The sequence below is a fragment of the Canis aureus genome, chromosome 6 (assembly GCF_053574225.1).
Source record: "Canis aureus isolate CA01 chromosome 6, VMU_Caureus_v.1.0, whole genome shotgun sequence".
In the NCBI taxonomy this organism is placed as follows: Eukaryota; Metazoa; Chordata; class Mammalia; order Carnivora; family Canidae; genus Canis; species Canis aureus.
Window position 1 is genome coordinate 70,007,348 of NC_135616.1, and position 25,086 is coordinate 70,032,433.

General features: G+C 38.1%; 1 protein-coding gene across 8 annotated transcripts; it reads left to right on the forward strand.

The window, feature by feature from the left end:
• The first annotated feature begins 6,573 nt into the window (after positions 1 to 6,573).
• On the forward strand, positions 6,574 to 25,008 carry ANGEL2 (angel homolog 2). 8 transcript variants are annotated; one of them, XM_077902153.1, is made up of 9 exons: positions 6,628 to 6,829; positions 8,987 to 9,312; positions 14,012 to 14,268; positions 14,934 to 15,003; positions 16,321 to 16,742; positions 17,693 to 17,819; positions 18,231 to 18,288; positions 20,582 to 20,745; positions 22,645 to 25,008. In XM_077902153.1, the coding sequence occupies exons 1-9, from the start codon at positions 6,771 to 6,773 to the stop codon at positions 22,794 to 22,796; spliced, it is 1,635 nt and encodes a 544-aa protein (XP_077758279.1). In that variant the 5' UTR covers positions 6,628 to 6,770; the 3' UTR covers positions 22,797 to 25,008. The 8 variants fall into 8 exon arrangements, with proteins under 8 accessions (XP_077758283.1, XP_077758279.1, XP_077758281.1 ...); XM_077902155.1 differs by having other exon boundaries at positions 6,649 to 6,788; XM_077902154.1 differs by lacking the exon at positions 6,628 to 6,829 and adding an exon at positions 6,875 to 6,976.
• The last annotated feature ends 78 nt before the right edge of the window (positions 25,009 to 25,086 follow it).

A 25,086-nucleotide genomic window follows, 5' to 3' on the forward strand; every position in this document is an offset into this window, starting at 1 on the left:
ACTGAATCTCAACGTCCTCATAATTCTTGAGGCACAGATTTTGCACTTATAAATTGTTTCAGGACCATAATACAATATATAATGCAATATATTTGTACTTCCAACTAAGATACCTTGTAAGTTCTTGCATTGAAAACATCCTCTGCTCCAAACACATAGCAATGAGACATACAATATAAAAAGAGAAATTAAAAACAAACAAACAAACAGAAAGCCATGATCATGCTGGGAACCAATATAAACTTCTCTAAGGCCCAGAACACCAAAGCTGAGGCCTGCTAGGCTCCCCATCTAGGAATTTTGTTCTGCTGGGAACAGGGACCAAAAGTCCTTCCAAGGAAAGGAAGGATGGATTCAGGCTCACTGCTGAAACTAGGGACTTCTTCACCCCCCCAAAAAAGTCAAAAAAGGCCACAGTAACTGCTTCCAGAGCCATAGCTTCAGGAGACAAGTGAAATCAAGTGGAAATCCCACACATCCAGGCCCTGGGCCAAGCTGTCTACTAGTTCAGAGAGGGATCTGCAATATCTCTTAATAGCATAGCCAGACAAGAATAAACCAGCAAACTAGCCTGGGAGTCCCTTGGGGAAAATGGAGGCAACTAAGAGAGAAAAAGGGGGGGTGGGGATTCCTAACCAGGATGTCTGCATATCAAAATCCCAAAACATTGAGGAAATTCATATTCAGAAGAGTGACCAACAAAATCAAAAGAAAGGAGATAAAGGGATCCCTGGGTGGCGCAGCGGTTTGGCGCCTGCCTTTGGCCCAGGGCGCGATCCCGGAGACCCGGGATCGAGTCCCACATAGGGCTCCCGGGGCATGGAGCCTGCTTCTCCCTCTGCCTGTGTCTCTGCCTCTCTCTCTCTCTGTGACTATCATAAATAAATAAATAATTAAAAAGAAAAGAAAAGAAAAGAAAGCTATAAAAAAAAAAAAAAAAAGAAAGGAGATAAATTCTTTCCAGATGAAATGGACATAAGAGAATGATCTAAAGATCAGTTTAAATAAGCGTGCTTTGTATTCTTTGGGAGAGTTAAAAGAAAAAAATACAAGGAATTATAAAAGCAAGGAGAAATAAAAAGGGTTGAGGTGGAAAAGCATCTACTAGAAATCCTGGAAATAACAAAATATAGTCATTGAAATAAACACAAACACTGAACAGACAAAATACACTCTAGAGTGGTCTCGGTTGAAGAAAAAATTAGAAAATTAATAGAATTGAGAATTCACCCAGATATCAGCATAGAGAGATAAGATGAAAGGAAGGAGAAGAGAGAGAAGGAGGAGGACAGGAGTTGTTAAGAGTAGTCAGAAGACAAAAGAATTAAAAAGGTTTTAATAATGATCTAATAGGAATTCCAGAAAAAGATAATAGAGGGACTGGTGGAAAAACAATATTCACAGAGATAATGGGGTCAGCATTTCTAAACTGAAGAAATTAATCTTTACATGAGATTACGCTCTGATGCCCATCAGAATAAATACAATTCTATATCTACAAAGTAGATTTTAAAAAATTTTTTATTTAAATTCAATTTAATTAATTTAATTAATATATACTGTGTTATTAATTTCAGAGGTAGAACTTAGTGGTTCATTAGTTGCATACAACAGTGCTCATAACTTCAAGTGCCCTCTAGTTCCATCCGCGTCATTGGAAATGGCAAGATTTCATTCTTTATATATACAAAGTAGATTTTAAAAACTAACAGGGCAAAGGACAGTTTAGCTGCAATAGAATGACATTTAGACTTTAGCAGACTTTTAATCAGCAACAATAGGTGTTAGAACACAATGAGTAATTAAGAGTACTATGGTAAAATAATAACTGGATTTAAAAGTATATCAAAGCCTTGGCAGTTTCAGTGGAAGAGAGAGGCAGTCTTACCTACTTTAGTTTTGGGTAGGAAGAACAATGTTCATAGATCAAGAGTAAACACAGACACACAAAAACTCACCAGTGTAGATATTAAAGAGTTGTGCCCTTTCCCAGTGGGCACAGAATACTTGAGAGTCCCCACATCATAGAAATGTGGGATTTGGGGATGCCTTGGTGGCTCAGTGGTTGAGCGTCTGCCTTTGGCTCAGGATGTGATCCCCGGGTCCTAGGATCAACTCTCACCTGGGGCTCCTTGTGTGGAGCCTGCTTCTCCTTCTGCCTATGTCTCTGCCTCTTTTTCTCTGTGCCTCTCATGAATAAATAAATAAAATCTTAAAAAAAAAAAAAAAGAAATGTGGGATTTCAAGCACTCCCACTATCTTTTAAATATCAGTCCCTCTGGGTGAGGTTTATTAAATCGCACTTACTGCCATATTTGCTACTCACACCCCAACCCACTCAATTCAATATCCTGAGTTCTTAAGCAGTCCCTTTAGTAGCAGATAAATATCTGTATGCTTGTCCAAAGAAACTTAATTTCCCTTTTGTGTAGAGACCTCAGACCCTGAGTTTTTCTTGACTACCTTTCTTCACGGTCTCAATCCCTGGCTATCTGTGCAATTATGATGGGATAGTATTTTGTAACATCAATCAGTGTCTCTACCCATTTCTTGTTAGCATTAAACTATTTCAAGAAAGAAATCACCTGCTCACTAGAGATTGACCTGAATTATATAAACTTTGATTCTTAAAACATTTCTGATTAGTTTCTATAAGAATAATATATTTTTATTTAAATACATCACAGTTAAAGTTTTTCTATTTCTTTTTTTCAGGTAATTTTAGGAATTAAATTTATAGAAGTGCTGGGGCACCTGGCTGGCTCAGTTGGGGGAGCATGGAATGCTTGATCTCGAGGTTGTGGGTTCGAGCTCCACATTGAGTCTAGAGATTACTTAAAAATAAAATCTTTTAAAAAATTTATAGAAGTGCTAGGGACGCCTGGGTGGCTCAGTGATTGAGCGCCTCCTTTCCGTCCAGAGCATGATCCTGGAGTCACAGGATGGAGTCCCACATGGGGCTCCCTGCATGGAGCCTACTTTTCTCTCTGCCTGTGTCTCTGCCTCTCTCTCTCTGTCTCTCATGAATAAATAAAAATCTTTAAAAAAAATTTATAGAAGTGCTAATTTACCCCTATAAGCCAATCAGCTCCTTTAATAAAATAAACTTTATAATTTAACTTATTAATATCTTCCAGATGTAGGACATCTCATATTTATATAATGAGAAATAAAGACCTCCATGAATAACAGACATATGGAGAGTTTATGGCTTTGATTCTACAGTTTCAGCTATGGGTCAAGAGTCAACACAGAATCACATAAACTCGCTAGTCCTGCTACCAAAGAGCTGTTTTTCCCAGTGGGCACAGAATTCTTGAGCTCAAGATAGACAGAGAAATAAGACTAACAAACCAGACTTTCTGCTCTCACTCAATAGAAAATAGATCTCTAGAAGCTATTAATCCTTTTACAGAGATCACCAAATGGTCAGACCATACTACCAAATTGCTAATTACTACTGCCACTGGAGGGACATAATCTATTGTCCATATACTAACCCAAACACAAAACTGGTGGAGAAGAAAATTTAAATTAGGAAAACAAATTTTTAAAAAATTCTGTTGAGGGGCACCTGGGTGGCTCAGTTGATTGAGCCTCAAATTCTTGATTGGGTCTTGATCACAGGGTTGTGAGTTAGAGCCCTGCATTGGGCTCTGCACTAGGCGTGGAGCCTACTTAAAAAAAATTCATTAAAAAATTCTGTTGTGCTTCAGATTTACCTCTGGGAGCAAGAAAAGAAACACCTAGACTTGACAATCCATGAGGTGTACCTCTTTGGTCATAAGTTCATCTGTTTCTGTCAGATGAATATGTTGGGCATCTTGGTGGGAACTGCAAAACTGCTAAAGGAGACTCCCAAAAAAAACTTATGCAGGGATCCCTGGGTGGCACAGCGGTTTACCGCCTGCCTTTGGCCTGGGGTGTGATCTTGGAGACCCGGGATCGATTCCCACGTCGGGCTCCTGGTGCATGGAGCCTGCTTCTCCCTCTGCCTATGTCTCTGCCTCTCTCTCTCTCTCTCTCTCTCTCTGTGACTATCATAAATAAATAAAAATTTTAAAAAAAGTTATGCAAAATTATTTTTATTTAACTTACTGAATAAGGAAACCAGAGAGATGTTACAGTCTGTTCCAGGAGAATCCAAAAAAGCAGACACTTTATAGGTTAGTAATATTGACCTTGCAAATGGATGCAAAACTGGCTTTTCTACAGAGGAGGAGAGTTCTCCCCTCCCATTGGGTAGAATTCATTCACATGTTCATAGATAATAATCATTTGTATTGCCATCAGTTCTCGACAAGTTAACATTAATCACTACAGAATTCTAAAATAGTCTCATTCAAGATAAAGGTGAATATCTTTTAGGATCAGACAATCCTCCAAATTCCAGCATTCCAACATCCATTAATCTCTTTTACTTATTTCAAGGTGCTACATTTCTCCTTACATATCACAAACCAGAGGTTATAGGATGTACTAGAGGGAGAAATTTCTGCTCATTCACAGATTTGCTCTAATTCTGGTCCTGTGTTAACCATTCACTCAGAAATATCTACATTCTATTGTGTACTTAGTGCAGCACTAGGTGGGGTAAATTTTGAAAATAATGATCTTGTTACAGAGATAAAACATACAAGATACCAGTCAATAGATTTAAAAAATAGCAAAATTTTGAGTACAACCAGAAAATAGGGCTGTATAAAATAGAAATACATCTGACCATCACTATTCATGCATTATGTATTTGCAGATTTTGCCTAACTACTAAAATTTATCTGTAACTCCAAAATCAATACTTGCAAGTGCCTTTTTTTTTGAGAGAGAGAGAGAGAATCTTAAGCAGGCTACACCCTCAGCATAGAGGTCCAGGATGGAGGATGGGGGCTTGATCTCACAACTCTGAGATCATGGCCTGAGCCTAAATCAAGAGTCTGATGCTTAACCCACAGAGCCACCCAGGTGCCCCACAGGTGCTTTTCAATCATTCACGGACATATGCAGAGTGGGGGAAAGTTGACTTATCCAACCTGCATGTACCCAGGAGAGGCTAAAGGAAACAAACCTTGCATTCTTGTTTCAGCGCTCACACTATACATGAGTGTCCTCTGCAACAGTTTATTTCGTACCACGTTTTTCCCATTTTTGTGCTTTTTGTGGGTGATTTTGCTGTTTAAAATCAAGTGCACTGCTTAAGTGCTGTCTCGCGTACCTAAGCACATGAAAAGACATGGGTGATAAGCTTCACTGGTGCCTGAGTTATAGTGCTACCGGCCTCGATTTCAATGTTGGTGAGTCAAAAGTGTATACTCTAAATGAGGTGACTTGAAGCAGAAACACACATAAAACAATGTTTGTTTGTTTGTTTTTCTTTAATCAATGTGACCAGAGGCTCACGGGAACCCCTCCCTGTATTTCCACTAGAGGCAACACAGAATCACAAAAACTCACTCACTAGTCCTGACACCAAAGAGCTGTTTTTCCCAGTGGGCACAGAATTCTTGAGCTCAAGATAGAGAAATAAGACTAACAAACCAGACTTCCTGCTCTCTCTCACTCAATAGAAAATAGATCTAAAGTTCAGTATTCCTTAATTCAGCGTGGGCAGTCACTTTAGAGAACACAACTACAACAAATGATGGCAACCAACTGTATTTATAGAGGGAAACTGTCTTTCAAATGTACCTGATTCCTCATTAACAAACCAGATAACAAACATGCCTTCCCAATAAATTACTCCACTGCTCTCCCTACAAAAGCAGTGAATCTGCCTTCCAGGATCCTGCCCCCCCCCCCCCCCCGCCCCACTTTATTCTTCTTCCTCAGTTTCTCTCTCTGTGTCTCTCTGAAGAGTCTCCACTTAAATAATGCTTTCCAGGGCAACGCTGTCGGGACCCCTCACCCCCCTCTCTTTTTTTAAAGATTTATTTATTTATTCATGAAAAACAGAGAGAGACAGGCAGAGACATAGGCAGAGGGAGAAGCAGGCTCCTCGCAGAGAGCCTGATGTGGGACTCGATCCTGGATCCTGGTATCACCCCCTGAGCTGAAGGCAGATGCTAAACCACTGAGCCACCCAGGCACCCCGGGACCCCTCTCTTTTGAGAGCTTTCTCTTAATAAACTTCTATTGCTTTGCTAAAAAAAAAAAAAAAAAAAAAAAAAAAAAAAAAAAAGCTTTCCAATACTCTAGAATCTACTAAATTTGGGAAAGACACACACACCTAAAAGTGACCCCTGCAGATGTGCTCCCACAAAATTAACTGCAAAAATCCCCGGCGCCACTGTTCCACGGGAACACAGAGAAGGGTATTCGGGCATCCGCCTTATGAATCTCCCAAGGACATCATAAAAATACGCTAACACATGTTTTTTGGTTTTTTTTATTTTTTCTTCTTAGCTCTCACGCTGTCACCTCCCCGGGACCCTCCCGTAGGCCTTCACAGAGCTGTTCGGCCCGCGGCTCAGCTCCTGTTTCTTTAAGACAAAGGTCGGGTGTGTGCCCTGTTCCAAAATGGCTGCGCAGGCTTCCGCACGCTCTGCGCACGCTAACCTGAACGCAAGTCGGGGTTGAAGCAATTCGGGGACTTTCGCGGCGCAAGATGGGGACTTGGCGGCCGGCGAGCCGGAGGCTCCCAGCATGCCTTGCAGCCGGGCCCGGAGTCCCGACGTCTAGGGATGGGGAAGCCCTGGCGCTCTCGGCCGCCGAGTCGCGTGTAGAGGTTGAGGTTGAGCCCCGGGCCTGGGAACCGGACGCCCGCAGAGGGGAAGATGGAAGCGTGGCGCTGTGTGAGGAGGGGCTACGGCCGCTGTGTGGTGGGGAGAGGCCGGTCAGTAGGGCTGGGTGGCGGGAGGGAGGAGGGAGGGGCGGGCGCGGGCGGCCCGGGTCAGCCCGGGGCGGGGCGGGAGGAAGGCGGAGGAAGAGGGTCCGGGCGGCGCTGCCGCCGGGACGAGCGTCCGGAGACCCCGAGGGATAGGTAAACCCGGCGCGCAGCCGGCGGGGCGCTCGGAGGCCGGGGGCCGGCCGGGCCGGGCCGGACCGGGCCGGGGCGAGCGGCCGCCGGCGGGCTCGTGCCTTCCCGACCTGGCTGCGCCCCAGCCCCGCCCCCGGGTCGCCGGCCTCCTCGCGGGCCTCCGCACCCGCGGGGGCTGAGCTCCGGGCGACGCGGCGGGGCGCGGTGGGTCCCGGGCGGCCTGGCCCCGGCGGAGGCGCGCGAGCCGCACGCACGCCCAGATGTTTGCCGTAGAATTCTCGTTCCGCACTTGGGTGTGCTACATTTTTTTTTTTTTTTTTGAAATTGATTCTTTTTTTTGGGAGGAAAAAAAAAAAAAAAAGCACTTCTGCTGCCCCTATTATGGTGCCCCCTCAGCAGTATGCACGAAATCTTGCATTCGATGTACTCGTGATGGGTTTTGTTTGTTTTGTTTTGTTTGTGATAAAGACTTAGATGCGGAAAATCAAAAAAATGTAATTGTGTGCTGCATGGAACGGACGGGTGTGCCGCACCTGGAAAACACAACACTGTATTAATTATCGTATAAGTTCTGGGGATCTGGTTTTAATCACCTGCCGTCCGGGGCTTGGTGACCATTCAGCTCAACTCTGTTTTCCTGAGTACCAGCTGTGTGCCAGGCACTGTGCTAGGCACTGGGGGCACGGACCGGGATTCAAACGAGTAAGAGAAGCTCTGGCCTTGAAGGAGCTCATCATCTGGAGAAAAAGACGTCTATATAAGTAACTACACATATAGAGAATAAGTGTTGCAGCTTAGGAATTGTATTTCAGTACGGTAGCTTTTTAGGGTAGAAAAGGAATGGAGCAAGCACCTAAATCTCTGGCTTTCAGAGTTGTCACAAAGCAGAATAGTCCGCCCATGTCTTGCCCTTAAAGATGTACAATTAAGTCGAATTTAGAGAACAATTTGAGAATGCATAAACAACAAAAGTATATAATAAAAAACCTAAATGCCTTTAAAATGAAATATATATATATATATATAAATATATATATATATATATAAACATCAAATACAGTTTAAGTAAAATTTCTTTGGTGGTAGAAGTGGACATTAATAACCATATCTTGGAAGTGTACCTTTAATGAATTCTGGGAAAGGATAGAAGTCCTCTGAATTTGAAAATTTTGCCACAATAGTGGCAAATGGTAAGAAGATGGTGCTTAGGTGGCATTGTTTCTTTCTTAAGGGAGCTGGAGGGCAACGTTATCTATTCAAGTTAATGATAACACTACTTTGGAGAGATTTTGGATCATCAGTAAATTGGTGCTGTTGGGTTTGAGGTATTGGTGAATTATTAATAAGTAATCGCTGTCCCATTTCATTTCCCTCAAAGAGAAGCATGCCTTAAAAAAAAAAAAAAGATGGAAAACTCCATTTTCTACCTACTGATTAGCAAGAGAGGTAGTTTTGTGAAATTGTGATAGGTTTTTGTTTTCTTAGCTATACATATGTTTGGAAAATGTAATCTTGGTTTAAAAAAAAAAAAAAAAACTGTTCAAAAACATGGTTTTACTCCAAACCCAAGTTGGAGGAGTGGTTCGCTTTAATTGTACTCAGCTAAAGTGTTCCCTATTGAATCAAGTATTATGTTTGCTGTGGATTTTATTTATCCATAGAGTTTATTAGATACTAGAAAGCTACTGTGAAAACTGGTTTGATGGTTGATTAATCTCTCAGGTGGTTGATTAATCTCTCAAGTGAACTAAGGGCATTTTGAAGTGTGTGGTATTTTGGGAGCCTGCTAGATTCTATATTATTTCAAATACATTCGTAGGTGTTTAGGGAGAGTTTTGAGATGTTGCTACTAATAATTAAATCATGGCTCTTCCCCTCTCCCCCTCCTTCATAGATTCAGAAGTCAGATTTTAAATGTTAGACGTTATCTTCCCTTGAGGAAACGGATTTGGATTTTGGGTGTCAGAGCTGAACAAACAGTGGTACCTCAAGGAGTGTATTTATTTCTTTTAGATACCCCATGTTACCCCATCACCAGAAGAGTCTGGGCAGAGATTGGACGACACCGTGGGAGAATCTGCAAAGGTGTTGCTGGAACAGACATATTTCTAGTTGTATGAGGTGGCCTGGACATTATTCTCGTGCTCCTTACCCATACTTCAGTAGTAGGCATTTTTCACTAAATTGGAGACCACCTTGTTTGTTTGAGTCTAGAACTCCGTTTCAGTACTGGAACTGGAGACCTGACAACCTGAGCCAGACCTCTTTGATTCATCTCTCTAGTTACATCATGAACTCTGAGGGAGATGAACCTTCATCAAAACGAAGAAAACACCAAGGTAAAGGTGACGTTTATCTTGGTGCAGAAAGACAGAAGCCATAGAATTACTGAAACTTTCCTATCTGATAATCCGTAAGACCTCCTCCAGGTTTTGGAGGGGTGTAGCATTTATTTTCAGCCAGTAGTTTTCCGTTAGGAAAAAGGAAATTGTTTTTTAAAAATTAAGTCTTTATTTATATCTATTTTTATCTTTTATTGTGTATTTCTGGTAATAAATATAGAAGAAAGTATATATAGAGAGAGAATAGGTTGCAAAAGAATGTAGGACTAGATTAAAACATTAAAAATAATTATCAAATCCATTGTTTTTAAAACAGAGGTCCTTAGACTTCCTAATTGGTATATGTTCTTGGGAGTCCACATATCTATTAAAAAATTAAATTTCATTTTTTAATTTTTTTTGAAGATTTTATTTATTTATTTATGAGAGACAGCCAGAGAGGCAGAGACACACAGGCAGAGGGAGGAGAAACAGGCTCCATGCCAGGAGCCCGATGTGAAACTCAATCTCGGGACTCTGGGATCATGCCCTGAGCCAAAGGCAGACGCTCAACCGCTGAACCACCCAGGTGTCCCATGAAGATTTTATTTTTAAGTAATGTCCACACCCAACATGGGACTCAAACAACCCTGAGATCAAGAGTTGCATGAACCAACTGAACCAACTGAACCAACCACTTTAATGCTAACTTTTTTATGTAAGACAAAAAGATATTCTTAAGTAGACACAATCATAAATGAAAGATATTTTCTTACAAAATAAGATTTTAGCTTATTCAATGTATTTCTCATAGTAAATTTTTTTTTTTCTCATAGTAAATTCTATTGATAAAATCTTGAGAGTCTGTGAGGAGTTTTATCTTTTACTAAGGGGACCATGTCTTATTCAATTTTGAGAAATATTTTTCTAAGTATGTTGATAATTTCTAGTTTTGTCATATTCTTTTTACTCCAAATAATTCGCGAGACTCCCTTTGTGCTGCCAGCCCCGCCTCCTCCCCCAAAGTATATATGAATTATCTAAGTAGAATTTCGAGTCGTCTTTCTTACTAAGCTGTGGTTTTCGGTGAAGATAATTCCTCTGAAGGTATTCGGAAATAGACTTGTAGGTGTTAAGGTATAGGGAGCTAACATAAGTTTGTCAAAGGAAAACATTCAGAGTGAGTCTCACTTGGAAGTCAGAGTTAGAAGATGAGTGTTCTTTTAAGTAGAAATTCTACTATACATTTGAGTAGAAATTTTAAGCACTGAAAGTGAAAATCTGTTTGTATAGTACTTGACCACAGCATGTGTTCATCAACAAATACTCATTTGAATGAATGAAAGGTGTACTTAGAGGGATTAAAATTAGGTTCCTGAGAACAATCAATCTATAACCTATAAATCTAGGGCTGTATGATGACATAAGATTGCTTTTCATTCCTGTATTCATTGTTCATCAGGTCAGCACACTGCTCTCTTGTTTAGCCTTTTGTAAATCTGGTGTGCTCTCAGGTGGAATTGCGGCATACTGACCTAAGTGTGCGGTCAGGAACCCCCCCTGTTCTCATTCTGCTCCACCACTTATTGTGTGAACCTGGACAGGTTATGGAACCTCTCTGCTCTTTGATTTCCTAGTGTGAAGTAATGCCTACTTTGAAAGCCTGTTGAGGATGAAATGAGATATATCAAAGTGCCTAATACACTGTTGGCTTCATAGGAGGTACTCAGAAAATCGTGGTGTTGTTGTTTTCCCTTTAATGAATGGGGGATTACATTTACGTACTGATAAACTTTGATTGCGACCTGACTCTTTATATGTCCATTCTTCCTAGGTATTGTGAATAAGGAAAATGCTCTTCGTTAAGCCATATTTGTGACTTCTGATAATTCACTAATACTTTTCCATCAAGAGAACAGCCTTCTAACTTGCCTATCACTTTAAAGTGGCATTTGAAGGATTTGTGTGACACAATTATGACTTTTTAATTAGGCACCCTAAAAACCTGATCAGGCCTATTGCTTACTTTCTTTGATTCATCTGTCTTCTCTGCTGTGATCACCTTGTTCCTCCTGACATGGAAGGTATATAAGCTTTTGTAGTGTGACTTTATGTTGTGAAGTATATGAAGGCCAAAGACTGTCATCTCTATCAGTCCTCTTCAAATTGTCTTCCATGGAACCCTAGCGTTCAAACACATTTCTGTATGTTTATTTAAAGCAAATGTGCTCAGGAGAAAGTATGTATTTACCCCATCATCCCAGCCCCAGTATACCAGGAGTTGATGGTCATGACATGAAAAGTAATGCCAAAGAGTTGTACAAGATCTAGAAGTTTGAAAGTCACTCCATTAATTACATAAGCTTATGGTTTCAGTTACTTCAGAAATGGAATTGCAAAAAGAGCTGGCTTACCAATGCTTGTCAGGACAATACAGTCTCAATGCATTTATATGCCCTTACATATACATATTTTATAAGAAAATATGAACAACTTTTTTTGGACCTTCATCGTTCCTATTTTAATGTGGTGGTGACACTAGGGTAGTGCTGTAAATTTGTGATGGTAGCTTGCATTTTGTTTGCATGACTAGAGCCCTTTGCATCTCTCATACGTATGAAGACTGATTTATGGCTAAAACCATTATAGACAGTCCCCAATTTATGAATAAATTGTGTTTTAGGTAATTTGTTCTTGAGAATCAGTTGTCGACCATCCACTTCTGTTTTCCCCATAGAAACTGTTAAAATCTCAGAGGAGTCCTGCAGAGTCAGTGCAATTAGCTCTAGTTCTGGGCCTTTGCAGATAGGATTCTCCATATTCAGTGAAGGATACATACAGAAGGGGATAGTTTCCGTACCTTTCCTGGGTATGGGACAAGCTCCAGGCTAAGTTCTGTAATCCTGGAAGGCTTTTGATTTTCTTTCCATCCACCTTTTTTCCCTTTATCCTTCTCCTCATGCTCTTAGTACCTTCATGATATCCTGTCTCCAACACCCCTGTTCCATCCAGACCTCACTATTCATAAAAAGGATCTTCCTCTTGTAGCCTCTGGTCAAAATGTCTATTCCCTCAAGTACAACCGCAGTCAACATTTAGATTTTGAGGAAAGCAGTCTTACTAAACTCACTCACTAGAGGGCATTTTAAATTCCACTTTATTGACATTTTCATAGAGTATATTGATATTCTGATTGTGAGTATATCATCATTGTGGAAGATTTAGAAAAATTAGCCACAGTCCTTCCACTCAGAGATAACTGCTCTTAAAAATACTGGTGCATTTCCTTTTGATCTTTTTCCCTCCTATGTATAGAATATTTTTCCTCAATTTAATTTTTAATTGGTAGAATCTTAGGCATTGTAATCCAGTAGAGTAAGAACCTTCATGCAGTGAAAGGGAGATACTCTAAGACTGAGATTTTTCCTATAAACTTAATCATGCTTGAAAAACTTATCTCCAAATCTGTTTTCCCAAGTGCTTCCCATTTCTTGTTTTCCCCTTCTGTTGAGTTCATAGAATCTCTAAAAGTTCTACATTTTTCTTCATGAATTCCATGGCAATAAGAGTATCCTCCATGGTGGGGTGAGGGAGAGAAGATCAGAGGGGGCGTATGTATGTATATTTGTGTGTGTGTGTATGTTGCTAGGTCATTTATTTCTAAGTCAAGGGCCTATAATTGTAAAATCTCATGCTTTTTGATTCTCCATCACTGTGTCAGGGTCATTGTGTCTTTGTAGAATGTGAACCATCACACATTACTGGTTGCTGCATGCTAGGTTCTTCAACCAGTCCTTGTCGCTTACTTGCATTCTGTAACTATGTTACCTTTAACTTCTGCTTTAGTGTGCATTAAAAAGATTTCTTTTGTTCATTTTGTCTGTGTTGTTCCACTAAATACCTCTTCCATATATTGCCATCATACACCCTCATTCGTGTCTAAACCAGAATTCTGAGATGAGTTATTTCTAGAACTTAATCATTTGATGATCTTATCTTACTAATAGGAAATAAACCACAGTGTGAAATCATCTTACTGAAAACTCAACTGTGACATACAAATGCAGTTGACCCTTGAACAACACTCGACCTTTTTGATAAGTACAGTACTATAAATGTATTTTCTTGATGATTTTCTTAATAGTTTTTCTTCAACTTACTTTATTGTAAGAACACATTATAAAACACATATAACATATACAAAGTACATGTTAATCTACCGTCAATGGTATTGGTAAGGTTTCTAGTCAGCAGTAGGCTATTAGTAGTTAAGTTTTGAGGTAGTCAAAAGTTTTATGCAAATTTTCAACTGCTTGGTGCCTTAACCCACCCCTCAACCCCTGCATTGTTCAAAGGTCAACTGTGTATTATCATGGTTATGAAGTTGCTGGCCATATCTGACAGAGGCACTTCCTAACCATAAGCGAGAAGCTCTACACAGTCTTAACCTTATTAATAACACTCTGTCTCCAAAATGACTTGCTAGATCCTTTTAAATTTTATACCTGTTGGTCAGTCATTATATCATTTTACTGCCTTTGTACTCAATTTGATGACAACTTCTAGTTACCTAAAGCTGTATTGCCATTTCCTAGGGAAAAACATTCTGTTCATTGCCTGTAAGAATTTTTAAAAGGCAAGAAAAAACTTACATACAGGAAAATATATAGTCTGTTTTTCATTAATTCTTTATATTTTGTTCAATATATTTCAACAGGCACAATACAACGACATTGGGAATATATATGTAACCATAATAAAGACAAGACGAAGATCCTAGGAGACCAAAATGCTGACCCCACATGTGAAGACAGTGATAACAAGTTTGACTTTTCAGTGATGTCCTATAATATACTTTCACAAGATTTATTGGAAGACAATTCACACCTCTATAGACACTGCCGGCGGCCAGTTTTACACTGGAGCTTTAGGTTTCCCAATATTCTGAAAGAAATTAAACACTTTGATGCAGATGTAAGTGCAGAATATCATCAAAATTCCTCACATAAGAAAAGTTCATTTGTGAACTAAATGGTTTTATCCTTTTTTGTTTGTGGGGTAAGAAGGGAAGATAGTTTTAAATACAGTGATAGAACAGTTTTTAACAGCGTATCATGACTTCCAAAGAGTCATTTGCTAATGGTTATTGGTATGAATTATCATTAAATTTTCAAAAAAGATCCAAAAAGTTCTGCTTATCAGTTAGTTTTGAGACAGGGACTGGCAGTGTGTTAAATATTCTGTAATTATTTCCTTTGATTTGAAATGTAAGTCATTCTTGTAAAAATCTAGATGCATTCAAAGAAATCATCTTGATAAAGGACTAGAAGAATTTAGTGCTAATAAACATTTTAATTCAGTAAAAATATCCCAGCATGTAAATTAAAAATATTTCTTTTGGGAAATACCAGTTTGGGATAGTAAGAGACAGAGCTTCATGTAAGTAAAGGCCAGATGTTTGGGGACTAATCAGATTTGGAAATGTTAATTTAATAGTTTCAAGAAAAAAGGATTATGTCTTTTTATTTAAACTTTTATTAGGCTTTTAGAATTTTAGAAGTCTGTTTTTTTAAAGATGAAAGCATCAGAAAATTCATGTTTGCTCTCTGTTTTAATTCAAGCCATTTTTTTCTTCCAAGGTACTTTGTTTGCAAGAAGTTCAAGAAGATCATTATGGAGCAGAGATCAGGCCAAGTTTGGAATCTTTGGGTACATTGTAACTTCTATTTTAGCCAGATTTGTTTTAAAAGACTCCCATGTTGTTAAAGTATAAGTTGCTAACAAAGATGTGTGATATTTTGGGCAAAAAAAATGTTAATTTTGAAAAAACTTAATACCCATTTCAAAAGGTAGGTATTTGGTATTTCAAGTGGGAGCTTTCAGGTTGATATATAATTTTATTTTTTATTATTTTTTAAAGATTTATTTCTTTTTGGTGGGAGAAGGGCAGAGGGAGAGAGAATCTTAAGCAGGCTGATGTGAGCTCAATCCCACAATCCTAAGATCACGACATGAGCCAAAACCAAGAGTTAGACTCTCAACTGACTGTACCACCCAGATTCCCCTTGAATTGTAATTTTAATTCACACAGAAAATACTAAGAATCTCTTAATAGATTCCTTGCCAGGGGTTCCTCTACCCACCACTAGACCTCTAGGTTTCTGAGTTCCATATCAGGGACCATTGTGTCTGGTTCATCATTGTAACACCAGTGTCTACCAGTAACTAGTGGGTACAAGCTAAAAACTTGTTTGATGAATGAACACTTCTCAAAACAGTTCATCTATTTAAGAAATGCCTACTTTGCATTCATTCCTCAGTAAATACTTTTTTTAATGTCTCCTATATCCTATGCAGTATTCTGGGCCGTGGTGACATGGCAGTGAGCCAAATAGATAAAAAGTCTCTGTCCTTGGAGCCCACATTTCTGGTGGAGAAAGGCCAACAGTATACCAAATAAATACTTAAATAGCACATTAGGTAATGATAATTTTGGAGAAAAGCAAGAAAGTAGAATGGGGTCAGGTTTCAATTTTAAACAGTCAGAGAAGGTAACACATTTGAGCAAAGACTTGAAGAAGATGAAGGAATAAGCCATGCCTAGAGCCTTTCAGACAATAGGAATACCAAAGCAAAGGCCCTGAGATAGAGGTGCCTGAAGGCAGGTGGTGAGGTGTGTGAGGGGTGGAGCAAACAGGGAAGAGTTGGAGGCAGAAAGGTCATAGATGGGTTGCTGGGTCAAGGGGGTGTAAACTATCATAAGGCCCTACTGTCTTTGTCACAACATTTACTAGGACAGAAATGAGAGTATGATAATGCACATTAACATATTTAATACTGAAGTCTACCTGTAAGGAGACCCATTCCTAGTACCTAGACCCAGTCCCAAACTTAACATCCTACATTATTAATGCTTTGCAGATTACTCTTCAGTGAATGTTGTTCAGATATATTAGGTGAGCTGTGTTTTGCCATATATATGTAATATTTGGGAGTCCTTGTGTTAAACTTCTTTCTTCCTTGTAGGTTATCACTGTGAATACAAGATGCGGACAGGAAGGAAACCTGATGGCTGTGCCATCTGCTTCAAACATTCCAAATTTGCACTCTTATCAGTGAACCCTGTGGAATTCTATCGCCGTGACGTTCCTCTGTTGGACAGAGACAATGTTGGATTAGTGTTACTCTTGCAGCCCAAAATTCCAAGTGCTGCCTCTCCTGTGATCTGTGTAGCTAACACACATCTGTTGTATAATCCAAGGCGAGGTGATATTAAGCTGACCCAGTTGGCAATGCTTCTGGCAGAGATTTCCAGTGTTGCCCATCAGAAAGATGGCAGCTTCTGCCCTATTGTTATGTGTGGTGACTTTAATTCTGTTCCTGGTTCTCCGCTCTATAGTTTTATAAAGGAAGGAAAATTGAATTATGAAGGACTTGCCATCGGCAAGGTAAGTGCCTGGTTCCTCATTATTAGGAGGTGGACTTAGTCTCTTTGTTCACTGTAATGTGAGGAGAGCCATCACGTGGCTGTTTGAAAACCTGATGACCTTGTACCCTCACTCTACCAGGCTATGATGATGTTCCCCAGCTACTAATAAGTAATGATCCTCACTCGGTGGAATTTCATCTTTCCCATCTTAACGCAGGGAACATTCTATTTGGAGGAATTGGCAGGCAGAAAAAAATCCAAAATGGGAGAGAAGAAGAAAAATAAAAGCATTGATAGACATTAATACTTCGTAAATAGGGAACTACTCATAAAGAGGCCTGATAGAAGTTTGAATGCTGGATGTGGGCAATATAGTTGGCCAAACAGTAATCTAATATTTCTTTATTATGTACGTTTTTTAATTTCTTAGCTGACTATATCCCATGTTTCTTGCATGTTTAATCTTCATTGTGCTTTCTGTTGCTTACTTCAGATCATTTGGTCTTCCAGATTTGAACCAAAGTAAACTCTTCACCACTAAGTTTTGAGTGATAGTTTTAAATTTTTGTAAGAATTGATCCCTTAGTATTTCATATAATAATTATATAAAATATAATATTTAATATAATATAATATTTTATATTAATATAATTGCACAAAGCAAAAAAGAGGCATCCTAAAAAAAAAAAAAAAGGAGAGGCAGTATTAGTCCTAAGTTAGAGATCATATAGATGTCCCAATTAGAGTAACATGTACGGGAAACGGAAATATTGCCATTTTTATGTAAATCGTAACTGCTTTCTGGATTGTATTTGAATAAGATTTCATAAGCACAAATAATCACTTACTATGATGAATAAGGGTAATATTTATCATTCTTGGGCTTCCTCTTATTTAAGACATAAACTTTTCAATACATAAATTATTTAAAATCTTTTCACTTAAGATACCTGTTGAAATTTTGTTTAGGTATCTGGCCAGGAACAGTCTTCACGGGGACAAAGAATTTTATCTATTCCAATTTGGCCCCCAAACCTAGGTATCTCACAGAACTGTGTGTATGAGGTACAGCAGTTACCAAAAGTAGAAAAGACAGGTAAGTGTTTGCAGTACATTTTGGCAGTCTCCCTTGATAATAGTGTTCCCTTTGAAGACCTCAAACTAAATTTTTTAAGGGATGACATCTAGGGATGAATATTCATATATAAAAACATAGTACTTACTTGCTTTTTCCTTTTTTTAATGAACTCTAAAGTTACCACTTTAAGTTGACCTTCCAAAATTATCAGCATGAATTACTTGCATGTTGCTTTGGAAATGTTTGCATTTCAGTTTTGCTAATTATGGAGACCATCAAGACATAGATTCCCAGTTAGAACATTTAACTAGGCATCTGTCTAAACTAGACACGTCTTGAATATCATCCTAGAGTAAGAGGACTATTCTATGGCAAACTAGAACCGAACAGTATACTGATAGTTTAACGTATTTCTTTTTGTTCTTACAGACAGTGATCTGACACAGACAGAGCTGGACAAAACAGAGGTCCTAGTGACAGCTGAAAAGTGAGTTCTGCAAAGTAACAGTAGACATTTACTATTTCATTTCTCGGGGTGCCTGGGTGGCTCAGTCAGTGAAGCGTCTGCCTTCAGCTCAGGTCCTGATCCCAGGGTCCTGAGATCGAGCCCCACATTGGGCTCCCTGCTCAGTGGGGAGCCTGCTTCTCCCTCTCCCTCTGCCTACTGCTGGCCCTGCTTGTGTGCTCCCTCTTATCAAATAAATAAATAAAATCTTTAAAAAAATTATTTCTTAAAAATCACTTGGATAAAAATGAAAAGGATGTTTTTCCATGCTGGTGAAGAATGCTGGCTCCTTTTTTTTTTAAGATTTTATTTATTTATTTATTCATGAGAGACACACAGAGAGGCAGAGACACAGGCAGAAGGAGAAGCAGGCTCCCCATGAGGAGCCCGATGTGGGACTCGATCCCAGGACTCCAGGATCATGCCCTGGACCAAAGGCAGGTGCCCAACCACTAAGCCACTCAGGCCTCCCCAGAATGCTAGCTCCTAAGTCAAGGAGACCTGAGTATTACCTATGCTTCATTTTAGCTGTGTGATTGTGAGCAAGAAACTCACCATCTCTGAGATTCAGTTTCCATATTTATACTTTGGGTAGTTGGGAGGATTACATGAGACAAAGCATGGAAAGCTAATGTTTAATTCATAGTAAGTAAAGGCTTAAGCAGTGTTAGTTAAAGCAAATAGAGTACTATTTGGTACTTCAGCTGAAGTATAGAGTACTTCAGCTAGTACTCTGAAATTTTTTGCTATTACATATTTAAACAAAGGTCAAGGTCACAGGAAAATACCTTTCAGATTTCAAGAGGTTGCTTAACTTCCTTTGACTTACTAGATCTCTATAGGAAAATTGATTGAAAGAAGATATGCCAGTATAAATAGTTTACATAGATACTTATATCTCTTGAACTACAGAGGAAAGTTATCGAAGGTGGAGGGATGAAGATACCTGGATTCCTTATTATTAAAGAAGCATGAATATTTAGGGCTGTTGAGAAATAGATGGAGACTTAAATCTCATCTCTTTGGGAGATTCTTGAAATGTCTTGATTTTATATTGTGGCTCTTTTATTAGTTATAATTTTTGTTTTAACATTTGCATTTAGGGACTGAATTAGAATCTCCTCTTACTCATTTTATCTACTTTCTTCTTGGTCTTATTTTACTTTGTATGCTTTGTATTGAGAAAATACTATCTCATATAAGAACCTAGTAAGATACGAAGCAACATTTTTTGAATTTTTAAAAAAGCATATTTAAAAAGTCATGACTTAACCCTTCAAATATAGTAAAAACTTCTGTAAGATTAACAAAAGGACAACTCTAACAAGTACTTGGTTTTGAGTAATTCTAAAATCTTTTTATAACAAAATGAGGTATAAGAAAAGATACTTTTAAGTATATATATAGTGTGCTTATATGCAGAGCTTATATCTATAAATCAAAAAATTGATAGAGAAGTTTACAGGGAACCTATTTTATATTTGATGATACTGTAAATATAAGTCCTTAGAGATAAAATGTTGCTAAAACTTGAAAGTAAGGGCATCTTGGAAGAATAACCTTTGTTCCTTGACACTGAGCTCTTCAAAAAGCAGGGCAGCATCTTTCTATGTGTATCTTAAGCACCTAAGATAGTGCCTAGAACTTAGATGTTTGTTAAATGTTAAATTTTTAAAAGTTTTATAACTTTTTTCACAGTATAAAAGGTCTTTAAACTTCAAGATGTATTTATTGGAAATGATTTTTAAACCCTTTGTTACATCACATGTATTTGTAACATGGGATAAATATTAACCATTATTAGAAGCTGTTTTAAGATGCAGTACAAAATTACCTAATATATACATAGTAAGAATAATCATAGAGAAATATAGTTCTTCTGACATCAAAAGTCTGGTGGGTTATACATAACATTCATAAAGGCCACATTTTCTTTCTTAAAGACACAACAACTTACAGTTTTAGAATGCATATTTATTAGGAAGTGCAGGCTCTCAGATATGTTATAATTAATAAGTGACATTAATATGTTAATTATTGAGCTTTTACCCACTTGTTACTGGCTTTTGGATATCACCACATGAGTAAATGAATGCCAAATTGTGGTGTGGTCTGTTTTTTTTATTTTTTTTTATTTTTTGGTGTGGTCTGTTTAAATAAAGCTTGTCTGAATGTCTAACATTGTCTGGAAATTAAACCAGAGAGTACTTTAAATAGGAGGGATACTAAAAAGAAAAACTTGATGGATGCTAAGCAATTTTTCTTCTCAATTTAGATTATCTTCAAATTTACAGCACCATTTCAGCTTGTCATCTGTTTATTCACATTATTTTCCTGACACTGGAATTCCAGAAGTGACCACTTGTCATTCCCGAAGTGCCATAACTGTGGATTATATTTTCTATTCTGCTGAAAAGGAAGATGTTGCTGAGCAGCCAGGTAAAGAATGCATGTATCTTAGGTTGTACTTGAGAATACAGTTAACTCCAACCTCAGCGTTGAGGTGCTAAACATCTAGGTGAAGTTTTAAATTAAAAAGTTAAAAATTGGGACTCCTGGGTGGCTCAGCGGTTGAGCACAAGGTGTGATCCCGGAGTGCTGGGATCGAGTCCAACATCGGCTCCCCCACAGGGAGCCTGCTTCTCCCTTTTCCTATGTCTCTGCCTCTCTCTGTGTGTGTCTCATGAATAAATAAAATCTTTAAATTTTTTTAATTAAATAAAAAGTTTAAAAGATTTTCAAATTGGTAATGTAATTGTGTAAATCTGTCAATCACTTGTAAAACATGGAGGCAGTGAAGCACCCCAAAGCAAATTACTGCCTAAGAATTATATCCTTAGCACCCTCTTCTAGTTCCAATCAACTTCTGAGTTATGGGTCTCTCATATTGCCCTTTGGTTTTACTTGCGATAAATTTACTGGGGTTTTTTTTGTGTGTGTATATGATAGCAACATCAGATAATTTTGTACTTAAATTTTACCAAGGCATACTGCCTTCATCGCAGGACCTTGCTTATGTTGCCAACTATTGAGTTTTGTCATGTTGACTCTGGAATGTTGGATCTTTCTGGAAAGAGTTCATTATATGAATATGGGGTTTCAAAAAGTGAAGATAAAACATTTTCCTTCTATGATTCAGTGAAAGTAGGGTTTTAAATATTAACCAAAGGATTTAATGTGGCTAAGAAAATGCATTTTAAAATGACTGGAAGTCAGAAAATGACATCCCAAAAACTTCCCAACTCCAAAATCTGGGCAGCTGTTTGGTCTTTTCTGATTTTCTCTTTTGTGTGTATGTGCTACTTTTCTATTCTCTTTTTTTTTTCTATTTCTCCTCTTCTGTGTTTTCCTCCCTATTGATGATAAAACCTTATTAGTAATACTCAGGAGATGGCTTATCCCTCCTCCCTAGATCAGGTCTGGCAGTTGTCATTCTGTAAGTGTTCAGTAGGTGGCGGGAGTGTGCCATGGACCAGCATCTCAAAGGATAGTTAGCAGGTCCTCTTAACTCTACTGTGGGCCCTGACTGTGGGACCAAAGTATACTAATTTATTCTCCAATCACCTGATAAACTTCCTACTCAGCTGTAGCTGGGTCTATTTTATATATAGTTGATGAATTTCTCATGTAGTTGTCAATCTCAAATTACATTTTTAAAAAAATATTTATTTTAGAGGGAGGGAGTGTATGTGAGCATACTCTGCACTGAGCTCAGAGCCCATCATGGGGCTGATCCCACAATCCGCAATCCCAAGAGATCATGACCTGAGCCTACACCAACAATTAGACGCTCAACAAACTGGGCCTCCCAGGCACTCCTCAAATTACTTTTAACATACTTATGTATTACACACTGGTATTTTCTTCTAAAGATTATTTGCAGAACTCAAAACAAAAAATCTGAACCAGAAAAAGAAACAAACATCAAAAACTGCTTTGTGCCTGAGAACTATAATTAGGTTATAACTCAGTATGAAATTTAATCATATTCTAAAAGCTGTTTCCCATTAGACTCCAGAGAATTCTGAAGTTCTATATATCATCGTTTAAAAAAGGACTTGGGGATGCCTGGGTGGCTCAGTGGTTGAATGTCTGCCTTTGGCTCAGGATGCGATCCGTGGGTCTGGAATCAAGTTCCGCATTGGGCTCCCTGTGGGGAGCCTGCTTCTCCCTCTGCTTATGTCTCTGCCCCTCTCCGTGTTTCTAATGAATAAATAAAAATCTTTAAAAAATAATAAAAATGAAAAAGGACTTGTGTGATTAATTTATGATTATGATTTAATTTTTTTAATGACCTGTTGATACAGTTCCACTGAATATGTGTTTTCCTTGATATAGGATCTGAAGTTGCTCTGGTTGGTGGCTTGAAACTTCTGGCCAGACTATCACTCCTTACGGAACAAGACTTATGGACTGTTAATGGACTTCCAAATGAAAATAACTCTTCAGATCATCTGCCTTTATTGGCTAAGTTCAGACTTGAACTCTGACTCTTTGATTACATATATACTTTTCTTTCCAATTTATATTCTTTTCAAAGAATGTAAAATATTTCTTGAGAGTCTGCATGTTTATTTTTGCGCCATGGAGTTTCTGAAGAGGTTATGTGAAATGCTTGAAACAGATGTCAGAAGAAACAAGTTTACAACAATTTTCTTTGTAATACGAAAAAATATTTTCCTGACAAGTGAGGTCTAAACACTCCTTATTGTAAAAGAGTTGTAAATATTTTTTATTCTAAATCCCAGTAAAATTGACGGTGATTTTTAAATATAGTGCATCCTCTTTAGTTAGTAAAGAATCTCAGTTGATGTTTTTCGCAAGCTTTATGGTGGATCCAAAGTACCTTTGAGTTCTTGCAAACCACAACTCATTTCCCTTCCAGAAGGCCTGATTTCATTGTGAGGACTGTTTGTTGAGTCCTAATTAGTTCATCTCAGAAATCATTAGATTGCTCACAAGTGTCCAACCAACCATTTTAGTTTGGTTTTGAGGGGTCTTGGTAATGTTTTCTAAAATTGTACAAATTACTTAATCTACCTTATTATTCTCCTAGCCAAGTAATATTGTCTGCATTTTGTTGGGAGATGTAGGTCACCATAACTAGTGGGTGAGATGCTTTACACGTGCCCTCTTTCCATCTTGTGACAGACAGAGCATTCCAGCATGCCTGAGAGAGGCAGAGACTAGGTTAGAACACCTTTGTTTCCCTGGCAGTTTTTTTTTTCTCTTCAGTTTCAAGAAGAGATCCCTAGGCTGGGGGAGAGACTTTATTCTGTGGAAATTTATTAGGAAACTTGTCTTTACAACAAAGTGGCAGCTATAAGATTATTTTGGTTTTGCCTCAGAGGTTTAGGAAGCCCACAGAACTAGCAGGGAGATACCAGCTTGGAGACTTAATACTCTTAAGTAGTAATTTTAACTGTCTTAGTGGTTTTGTTTCTAAGATGTCACTTTTATCATGAGGCAGCAAGTGTGAGGTGGTGCTGACATTTTTTTTTGTAAAGTGGTTAAGAGCAGGCCTAGAAAGTCCCACTGTTGGCACTATGTGAATGTTTGGATAAAAAATTTTAAAACAAAAAAAGTGAACATGTCCTCTTTTTAGACATTAAGATCAAAAAAGTATGTGCATTTTTACTAAGTAGTAATTTTGTATTATACTAAATTATAAAAGTTTTTACAGTGGATATTCCTCATAGAATGCCTCAAATTAGAAAGCAGTAGTTACTCCATGTCCTGGACTTTAAAGGTTTTTGTACTAAAATATATTTACTACAGTTATTTTTTAAGAAAATAAATGACTACCTGAACAAGGCATGTGTGTTAAAAGGATTTACTAAAAATCATAATAAGTATTTTTAAATGTTTAATTTCTCACTTTTTTGGATTTTTACTTACAGTATTAACTCTAGTTCAAAAATTTTCCACATTTTCTAGTAAGTTTGCAGAATATTGTATGTTCTAATTAGTAGATGTTGTCGTCATCAAATAATAATTGTATAATCACCCCTTTTAATATTGGGGAAAAATGAAAATTCATTAATTACTGCTTTGTGTTATGTGAGTTTACTAACAGATAACTTTGTGTATAGGTTATTGTTGCTAAACTAACATCTCTGAAAATCTCTGTGAAAGTGTAATTTTTTATGTCCTGATTAATGCATTGATTTTAGGCCCTTTACATGTGCTTCACTTTGTAGAGTTAATCCATAAAAATGCTTTCTACTTAAGCGTATAGGACATAGTATTTTGCAGACCAGAGGCCAAAGGGTCAATATAGCCTCACAAGTCTTTAAAGCTCCACTAAAATGAACTATCCACTTGTCTTTACTTTTTTTGGTCAGAAAATTGGTAACTCTGTTGGAGCCCTGTATTTAACCTGCCCAAACATTTAAATCTGGTTAATTGCTGAAGCCAAATTTCCCCCAATCTCAAGTGTTCTACTGGCCAAGTGTTAAAATGGAAAGAGATGCCGTGGGGTAAGAAGTGTTGGTTTTACTTTACCTTTTGATATCAAGAAAACATGCATGTTTGAAATCTTGTCCTTTTTTTGGAATTTAACACCTGTTTGCTTTTAACCCTCTGGTTTCCTAAAAAGCCAAGTTAGAAATCCAGAGAGTTCAAGGGATTGGGGAAACAGAGAAGTCAAGTTATTGGCACTTTGTCTTAGTGAATCACCTAATAAATTATTACTATAGTGTGTCTGTGCCTGGAGATTTTGTGGTAGATGTGCTAAGTGTGTATGCTGGGCTGTTGCCCCTTCTACACTATTTCATTACC